Source organism: Mya arenaria, chromosome 17, assembly GCF_026914265.1.
Source record: "Mya arenaria isolate MELC-2E11 chromosome 17, ASM2691426v1".
Lineage (NCBI taxonomy): Eukaryota > Metazoa > Mollusca > Bivalvia > Myida > Myidae > Mya > Mya arenaria.
Window position 1 is genome coordinate 21,011,913 of NC_069138.1, and position 10,642 is coordinate 21,022,554.

The 10,642-nt window shown below is 36.1% G+C and overlaps 1 protein-coding gene across 1 annotated transcript; it reads right to left on the minus strand.

Moving 5' to 3' along the window:
• Nucleotides 1-5,402: 5,402 nt before the first annotated feature.
• Nucleotides 5,403-10,642, minus strand: LOC128223261 (ectoine dioxygenase-like). The gene is made up of 7 exons (XM_052932552.1): nucleotides 10,615-10,642; nucleotides 9,850-9,901; nucleotides 8,977-9,055; nucleotides 7,914-8,024; nucleotides 7,552-7,643; nucleotides 6,210-6,300; nucleotides 5,403-5,594 (listed from the first exon to the last, which is right to left on the minus strand). Exons 1-7 carry the CDS (start codon nucleotides 10,625-10,627, stop codon nucleotides 5,403-5,405), a joined length of 630 nt encoding a protein of 209 aa, XP_052788512.1. The 5' UTR covers nucleotides 10,628-10,642.

Here is a 10,642-nt window from a genome sequence, read left to right on the forward strand (position 1 = left end):
AATAAGAATACTGTTTTTCATATGTTCTACATTTTGACCACTAAACTTTGTTCGGTCGACCGAACATTTTGTATCGGTTTCAAGTTTCGATTTAAGTTTGACTATTTTCAAATTGTTAAATACATCAAAAATTTTACTCTCAATTTAAAAACTTTTTGACCACATCCAATTGTTCGGACGACCGAACATTTTGTATCAATTTCAAGTTTCGATTTTAATTTGACTATTTTCAATTTGTTATCATTACTGAACATTTTGTGAATTGATAGTTTTGAATAGTTTAAATTCTGTCTTGTTATTTTTTTCATTTGTTCGGTCGACTGAACATTTTCTTATATTTGACTCTTTTGGATGGAATAATGCTATAAAATAAAAGAAATTAACTTTTTTTGTTGTTGTGTTGGTTCTATTTTTTAGTAAAATATGCTTAAAAAGGGAATGCATTATGCAGAAAACCTGTCTGTGAATTGGGATCGATTGGACGATCCCTTTTTAAATTGGACGAGCTTACATGTATCAACATGTATCATCCAACTCTGATAGGACGTTAGTTGGGCTGAAGAATGCATGATCTTATGAATTAACACATTGATCTGGTAAAATAATTATTTAAACTACGAGTAGGTTCTTAAATGTGATTAGTTTGAAGAATTTAGTACATTAACAACAATCTGACGAGGTATTTGATATCATCTGACGGAGTATTCTCTTTTTAAAAAGCAAGCCTAAACGCATGTAGTTTTACATATGATTAAGGAAATGATGTTATAATCTTTGTTATTAATAACGTGAATTTATTAACGTTTAAACAGTATCCCCAAGCCTAACGCGAAATTATACCAAGCAACCTGTAAATCCTTTCCGAAAACATTGGTTATGCAATAATTCTTTAAACTGTTTTTAATACCATTTTTTCACATTAAGCAAACATTTCTATACTAAGTTTTTCAAATGATGACACTTGGTCAGAATAGGAAATGGTGTTAATAGTTTTAATTAAGGTTGTATCTTTTTGCTACCTAATTGAAGTATTATCGATGAGTAGATGTGAGGTCGTCTGGAAAATTCCAATCCATCTTGGGCATCCTTAAGACCCAGACTAAGAAATGCATTTAAACATAAGAAAACAACAACAATTTATGTCAATAATTTATGTAGCTTTTTTTCGAATTTTATAACAATTAAATCTGCTATTTGCAAAACGGTTAATTAAAAATGGCCTGATGTGTTATTTTTGCAATGAATTATTCTAAACATACCAAGCTGAAAAATAACGTTTTCATTTATTTTCCAAGTATTATTGCTACATCTCTTCTAGCATACAATTATCGAATTGCTGTGATGAATATACAGGGACATATGCTAAATTGACAGATTGTGGACTGCTAAAAGTAATAGAACCAAGCAAGATTCAATCGAAGTAGATTGTCATTCTTTCCCCTCTTCTGTGTTCTGTTTGAATGGCAGATCGTCTAACACATCTGTTTCTGGATTGTAAAATAGCTTCTCCTCATCGTTCGGTTGAAACTGCTTGCAGTCCAGAATCGCTGAATCAGGAACCTAAACATAAAATGGGCCTGTATGTGTCTTATGTATCGCATATACCAACAATGATATTGAAACATAACATGGTACAAATGTGTATAACAAACGCTACGGAAAGGATAACATACCGGACCTCTTCCTTGTATTCTTATATATTGTAACAATGCCGAGCTATGGGGAAAAGGCTTGAGCTAATCGCAAATTTGTCGTAGGGCATTTTGCTTGCATGTTTTATCATTGATATCGATTGCCTTGTAATGGTTGTTTACTTTAAAACTCATAACGAACACAAATTCCCTATTCGCACAATTTTGGTTTCTGTATTTAAAGTTTCTGATACACACCCTTCTATCTAAACATTAACGCTGACTGATTTTGCATTCTTCCAGGTTGTAAATATTATCTTAAAACAAAACAGTATATAGTTTCAATTAACATTTATAAATATATCACTAGCCAGTGCAGATATTTGATTCATTGTTTATACCGTATCCAATGGGGTGTACAATGACGGTTTATGATTGGTCAGTGGTGCATCGGTCACACTGCTGTACGCACACAGGAACGCCCATCGCCGTTTATCACTAAGGTTTTCACTGCTACAGTGAAGTAAGTTGCAGTCAAAGAATAGCACGTCTCCTGTAAACATATGGTGTACCGAGTGCGTCAAAAGTCAATCAAAGCGACAATAGATACGAAATAGAGCTGAATTTATGAATATAAAGGGGTATTTCTATATATAGGCATCAAATTCTTAAAGGTACTCGCTCATGTGTTTGGACCAACAATAGTTCTCCAGGTAGTGCATCTTAAAACATTATTGTATCATTATTGTCCTATATGATTTCGAAACTGCAGCAAAAATACAGTTTAAAAGTATACTATTTAGAATATATTCGGTTTAGTTGTGTACAAGGCCACGCCAATAGAGTCAAGAAATAATTACAAACAAGACGCCTAAACCATAGCGGCAACAGAACGTAACGAAAGCGATGGATGTTTTGACTTGTATCAATAAACATCATGTATTAATGTCATTCAACTAATCACGCAACGACAAAGCAGTTATTAACGCTAATGAAAATTGTTGTCTTCATGTACGATTTTTAAGCAAATATCAATATTTTTTCCAACTTTTGATTTGTTAGTGTTAACAATTCTAATTATTTGTAACACATGATTGCGTCATACAAAAATAAATGCATTTTAACAAAACTTGAGCGATTCCTTTAAATAAAAAGGTACAAGAGACGTGCAATTCTAAATACACACGTACACATCTATTTATTTCATATAACTAAATATGAAATAAATAGATGTGTACGTGTGTATTTAGAATTGCACGTCTCTTGTATGTTATACCATTAAAGGGGCTCATCTTAACATAAAAGTGTCCCTCTGAATTAGAAAAAATGCACATATGAATTTAGAGGTTCATTTATGAATTAAGGAAAGCAGAAAGAAGAAAACTACTTTTGACCCATATGGCTCGTAGCCTGTAAACATATGTATTATGTTATGACAATATAACGAAACATATATATTATTTAATGACTATATAACGTGAACAGTTTTAGCAATATAAAGGCCTGTATTAGCTAGCCTAACGTCTGAACTTAGACATGTGTGAGTTTCGTTTGTGCACACCAAGAACAGAAAAATGGAAATCCTCTGGATACGAAGGCTACTGTCGGAACACGCGACCACATTCTCGCTTAACACTGTAACAACGTGATTTACTAATTATTATTTGATATAATTTCCGTCACAAACGGTGTAGAATAAATTGAATGAGGTGTAACTTTCTTTACTTCTGTACTAGTCATCGAGAACAGATCAATCCGCGTGAAGAAATTATTGCTTAGTACGCCGAAGTCATAAAAGTGTACTATGTGTTATTGTTTTATTTCTTTGGATAAAGGAATATAAGAGGTTTCTAATTTACCTAAGTTACAATATAGAAAAGCTATGAAATAGTTTTTAGGTTAGTATTATGGGGAAATTAATAACAGAAAATGTAGCAAACGTGTCATTGTACAAATATTAAACGTTCGTTAAGGTTTCAGAACTATTTGCTTCTCACATTCTTGGTACACAGGGCGTACAGTATAAACCCGCTTTACTGTGGAACATAATATACGCGTTCTACAGTTTACACGAGTTCTACAGTATATACGCGTTCTACAGTATACACGCGTTCTACAGTATATACGCGTTCTACAGTATATACGCGTTCTACAGAATACACGCGTTCTTCAGTATACACGCGTTCTACAGTATTCACGCGTTGAACAGTATATATGCGTTCTACAGTATGCACGCGTTCTTCAGTATACACGCATTCTACAGTATAAACGCGTTATATAGTATACACGCGTTCTTCAGTATTTACACGCGTTCTACGGTATATATGGATTCTACTGTATACACGCGTTCTACAGTATCAACGCGTTCTACAGTATACATGCGTTATAAAGTATATACGCGTTCTACAATGTCCACGCGTTCTACAGTTTACATGCTTTCTACAGTATACACGCCTTCTACAGTATATATGCGTTCTACAGTATACATACGTTCTACAGTATATACGAGTTCTACAGTATACATGCGTTCTACAGTATACACGCGTTTTACAGAATACTCGCGTTCTACAGTATTTACGCCTTCTACAGTATACACGCGTTCTACAGTAAACAAGCGTTCTATAGCATTTACACGCGTTCTACGGTATATATGGGTTCTACATTTTACACGCGCTCTACAGTATCAACGCGTTCTACAGTATATATGCGTTCTACAATATACAGGCGTTCTACAATATACACGCGTTTTACAGTATATACGCGTTCTACAGTATACATGCGTCTACAGTTTATATGCATTCTACAGTATGCACGTGTTTTACCGTATACGCACATTCTACAGTATACAAACGTTCTACAGTATACACGCGTTATATAATATATAAGCGTTCTGCAATATCCACGCGTTCTACAGTTTACATGCTTTCTACAGTATACACGCGTTATATAGTATATACGCGTTCTACAATATCCACGCGATCTACAGTTTGCATGCGTTCTAGAGTATACACGTGTTCTACATTATATACGCGTTCTACAGTATACACGCGTTTTACAGATTGCATGCGTTTCAAAGTTTATACGCGTCCTACAGTATACACGCGTTCTACAGTATATATGCGTTCTACAGTATATATGCGTTCTACAGTATACACGCGTTCTACAGTGTATATGCGTTCTACAGTGTATATGCGTTATACATTATACACACGTTATACAGTATATACGCGTTCTACAGTATGTATGCGTTCTACAGAATATACGGGTTCTACAGTATATACCCGTTCTACAGTATATACGCATCATACAGTATACACGCGTTCTACCGTATACACACATTCTACAGTATACACGCGTTATACAGTTTTCACACGCTATATAGTATACGCGCGTTCTATAGTATACACGCGTTCTACAGTATACACGTGTTTTACGATATACACGCGTTCTACAAGTGTTCGGTAAAAGCTTTATCTTTGCCCACTTTTTACATAGTTGGTGCAAATGTTGAACAGTATGTACGCGTTTAGGGAAAGCCTGAAACTTGTCTGCTTTATACGTAGTTGGTGCAAATGTGTAACAGTATGTACGCGTTCAGGGAAAGCTTAAAACTCGTCTGATTTTTATGTAGTTGTTGCAAATGTGGAACAGTGTAGACGCGTTCGGTGAAAGCTTGAAAACCCTCTGCATTGTATATTGTTGGTGCATATTTCGAACAGTATTCACGCGATCGGTGAAAGCTTGATAATCATCTGCCTTTTACATAGTTGGTTAAGATGTCGTACGGCATGTCCTCGATCTGTTAAAACTCAAAATCAAAGAGGTCACGCAACCTGGATCCATTTCCACGTATTCCTTAGGGCAGCACTTTTCAATGACCACAATCCTATCTAAATCAGCCCCAACTTGGTATCCTTGCTTCTTATGGTTGATTCTTCCGCACAAATGGGAACCCTTCAATACCTGCGATGTATTTTAAAATCGTTTCTTGTAATTATAAAATTAAAATAAGAATGTAAACTAAGGAATTAATTGAAAACAATGTTTGATATAGACTAGAACTACCGCTTTAGTGTGACAGCAGAATGGTCATTATCGTTTTCATTGGTTTGTGTGCGTGTGTGTGGGTGTGGGTATGTGTGTGTGTGTGGGTGTGTGTGTGTGTGTGTGTGTGCGTGCGTGCGTGCGTGCGTGCGTAATTGCGCGCATGTGTGTGTGTGTGTGTGTGCGTGCGTGCGTGCGTGCGTGCGTGCGTGCGTGCGTGCGTGTTTGTGTGTGTGAGAGAGATACAGAGAGACAGACAGACAGACAGACAGACAGACAGACTGACAGACGGAGAGAGAGAGAGAGAGAGAGAGAGAGAGCGAGAGAGAGAGAGAGAGAAAGAGAGAGAGAGAGAGAGAGAGAGAGAGAGAGAGAGAGAGAGAGAGAGATAGAGAGGGGGGGGGAGAAAGGAAAACACATTTTAACATCAAAACATGTTTCTTCGTCTTCTGCTATATACCGGTGATTATAATTACATGCGTCTACTAACCGGTCATGCAAAACCAAAACAACGTTCATATACAACTGTTGTACCTGCAGACATCCGTTTTCTTTCTTGCACGGATCGACAGCTATGAAAACTGTCATCATGTTTGGGAACAGGAATCCGAAGTTATACCAATATCTGGATAAAAGTATTAGAACAATGGTCAAGATTCACGTGGTCAGTGGGGAGCAGTGTATTGTTTCTAAGTTATTATTACGGAATTTAACATAGTGGTGTCATGGTTACTTGCTACTCCAGAAAAACTACGGCCCACATGTTGTAAGGTGTTATTAATGGCATGGTTACATGTTACTTCAATAGAACTGCGGCACACATGTTTTAAGGCGATAGTGATGACATGGTTACTTTTTACTTCAATAGAACAGCGGTCAACATGTTGTAAGGCGATATTAATGTCATGGTTACTTGTTACTTCAATAGAACAGCGGCGAACATATTGTTAGGTGTTATTAATGTCATGGGAACTTGTTATCTCCATAAAAATGCGTACTTAAGGTAATGGGTACTTGTTATCACTATGGAACAGCGGCCCAGATAATGTTATACGTGTTTAAGGTAATTGGCACTTCTTACTGCAATAGAACTGCGGCCCACATGTTGTAATTCGTGTTTTAGGTAATGGGTACATGTAACCGCAATAGAACTGCGGTCCACATGTTTTTATGTGTGTTTAAGTTAACGGGTACTTGTTATTGCTATAAAACTGCGGTTCACAGGTTGTAATGCGAGTTTAAGGTAATGGGTACTTGTTATCGCTTAAGAACTGCGGTCCACAGGTTGTTATGCGAGTTTAAGGTAATGGGTACATGTTACCGCAATATAACTGCGGCCCACATGTTGTTATGCGTGTTTTATGTAATGGGTACTTGTTATTGCTATAGAACTGCGGTCCACATGTTGTAATGCGAGTTTAAGGTAATAGGTACATGTTACCGCAATAGAACTGCGGTCAACAGGTTGTAATGCGAGTTTAAGGTAATGGGTACATGTTACCGCAATATAACTGCGGCCCACATGTTGTTATGCGTGTCAAAAATCATGGGTACATTCAAAGTAGTGACTCCTGAAATCAGATACCTAATGCAAGAATACACCTTAAATGCAGCTACCGGCCAAACGTCAAGCACGTTCTACGATACAGATTAATTGCACGCAATACCCATTTACTTTTGTATATCGCTTAGTTTAATTCAATTTAAAACGCTGTTGAATTTGGAGGCCGGAGTATCCAGTGAAAACCGAACTTATCCGACTTGGTGACCACAAACAAAACTTATGTGCATCCAGGGGCGCATGTTGTGTCCAGAATCGTGTGCGCTAACCGCATAACTAATTCATTAATAAACAATGTACGTATTTTTCGTTTACCCGTAATCTTGGTGCCAAATGAATTTGCCTCCCGTTTTTGGCTGCTTCATCATAAGTTTGGTATGGTAATGGTATACTTCCTCGCCCAAAATCTAAAACATATTTGTTTGATATATAGATGATTGATTGATTGATGCAAGTTTTTTTTTGGGGGGGGGGGGGGAGCATCCACATGTGTTGTGGTCAAATCATATTTAACCTTCTATTAAAAGAACTCCAGAAATAATCGAATAAAACATTTTGATTGATCGTCCATTGTAGAAATCAATACTATCTCTTAAAGATAATGCGATTGGCAAATAATGTAAATGGGGATTCATACTATGTTATTACAATACATCGCATGTATGATAGTATAATACCTTTTCACAAGCAGTTACGATCCTGCTGCTCCTTGCAACCATTCCTGTGACGTCATTTCCGGGATGCCACCATAAAACCATATTCATTGCACCGCCTTCACCGTCCTTTGCCTGACAAGTAAATAACACATTATGTTATCAAATATCATCCAAAACTGAAATAAAAACAAAACAAACGCTATAGTTATATATGTTTCATGTTTGGAGCGCCTATAATGTCTCCAATAAAAATCACCATGAAATTTGACCTCTTGACCCTTAAGTCAACAACGAGTATACACTGACCATGACCAATGTGCCTACCAATTTTGAAGAGTCTACACCATGTCGTTGAAAAGTTATAGATCGGAAACGAAAGCGACAGTATTTTATCTCAGTAAGGCTGTTTATGACCTTGGCATTTAAGCGTTTTCCTTTGACATTTATGGGAAAGACGTTACTAATGTTGTTAGGACTTGTGTCCATCCCTTTTGCTTTTTGTATACTATTTATCCAAAATTGAATAAAAAGCAAAGTTAAACGCATATTATATATGTTTCATGTCTAAAGAGCCCCTACTGTCTTCAGTAAAAATCACCATGACAAATATAAATATCTTAAAACGTCAATTACTGTCATCCAGCTATTTGCAGTCGGAAGAGATATAAATATTAACAATTTGAAGGTTTAAGTACATTATTTCATTTTGTTTAATAGCATGGTTCATATTTGTTTTGTTTTCTGATATCGGGCATGTTATAGTCTGTACACAAATAGTATTCACAATTATTTTCATGGTTTCCAAGACTTTTGGTCGGAAATCTGTATACAATCTTATAAATACAAATACAGTTGGCTCGTTCAGAACAGCACATTGGATCTCAAAAATCAAAGCCTAAATTGTCTTCCTTATCGTTCTAAACATAACACGCCTAACACTGCTTTAATAGCTATGAGTTTAACTCCTTGTTTGTCTGACCAAAACCCAACGAGTGTTAGGACTCATTCCTTGGCGCTGTTGTTGAGACTGTTTATTAGGTATTTTTACTGATATAATAATGATCATATTTATGCAATCTCTTACTCCATATCCATGGGATGCGATGTTTCCATCTATAATCGCCTTTTCTATATGCGTTATTTCTTCTTTATTGAACATCTGACTGGAACATTTACATTTATACATTAAGTGAAGACCGTCTTAGGCACTTATAATGACACTCTTATTCGAAATCAATATACAGTCGAATCTCGTTGGCTGGAACTGCCAGGGACCAGCGAAAATACTTTGAGCCTAGAAAAATTCGAGCCAGGTGGGATCGTTTACCTTCAGTATAATGAAAACGGTCCTTTACATCTAGTTCGAGCCAAATTGGAATTCGAGCCAAGCGAATTCGAGCCAACGGGGTTCGACTGTATACACATGTATAACAAACATAAATTGGCAGTGATCAACCGTTCACTACAATAATGCATTTATGGAAACTATTTATGACTGATTACACGACCGTGAATTTGAAAGCTGAACACGCAAAACAATTAAATGATTGTGCTAAAGATAACTGTTATCTACTATCTTCTCATAAGGTTGAAATACCGTGTTTTCTGCACCTTCATTTCAAATTAAACGCGTATCCCTCATAAGAACCATTGTTTTCGACATTTATTTAGCCTTTTTCGTATATTAAAGCATTTGTAATCATAATAGTAAATCTTGTTTGGAAGTAAGAGTGCATTTTTAATGGAAAACTGCACCTTCTTTTAAAAATAAGGCATATCTTCCAACAGGGGAGAACCCATTAACCAAATTATGTGTTTGTATATGTGTTTGTATTTGCCCGTGTTGACCAGCGGTTTAATTCAAACAAATAAATCAAATTCGTTATTGTTTTGAACTTATTCAATGTATTAAGTTTACACGGTAATCATTGAATAAACAGCTTTAAGATCAACTTACGTTACTTTCACATATCCGTTTTTCTTGTAGTCATCAAGCATCTGCACAGAAACTGCAAATTGTTCATACTCTTCATCATTAAATATAGCTAATGTTATTTAATGTATGGATCAACCTTTAAGTATTACTAGAAATCTTGAAAATGCTTCGTTGTTGATGTTGTTGATGATGATGATAATGATGATGATGATGATGATGATGATGATGATGATGATGATGATGATGATGATGATGATGATGATGATGATGATGATGATGATGATGATGATGATGATGATGGTGGTGGTGGTGGTGGTGGTGGTGGTGGTGGTGATGATGATGATGATGATGATGATGATGATGATGATGATGATGATGATGATGATGATGATGATGATGATGATGATGATGATGATGATGATGATGATGATGATGATGATGATGATGATGATGATGATGATGATGATGATGATGATGATGATGATGATGATGGTGATGGTGATGGTGATGATGATAATGATGATGATGATGATGATGATGATGATGATGGTGGTGGTGGTGATGGTGGTGGTGGTGGTGTTGGTGGTGATGATGGTGGTGGTGGTGGTGGTGGTGATGATGATGATGATGATGATGATGATGATGATGATGATGATGATGATGATGATGATGATGATGATGATGATGATGATGATGATGATGATGATAATTATAATTATGATGGTGATGGTGATGATTTACGTATAAACATGATGTACTTAAATAGCAATTACAAAAAAAACTCACTGTAACCTTCCATTTTCTTGCACTGACA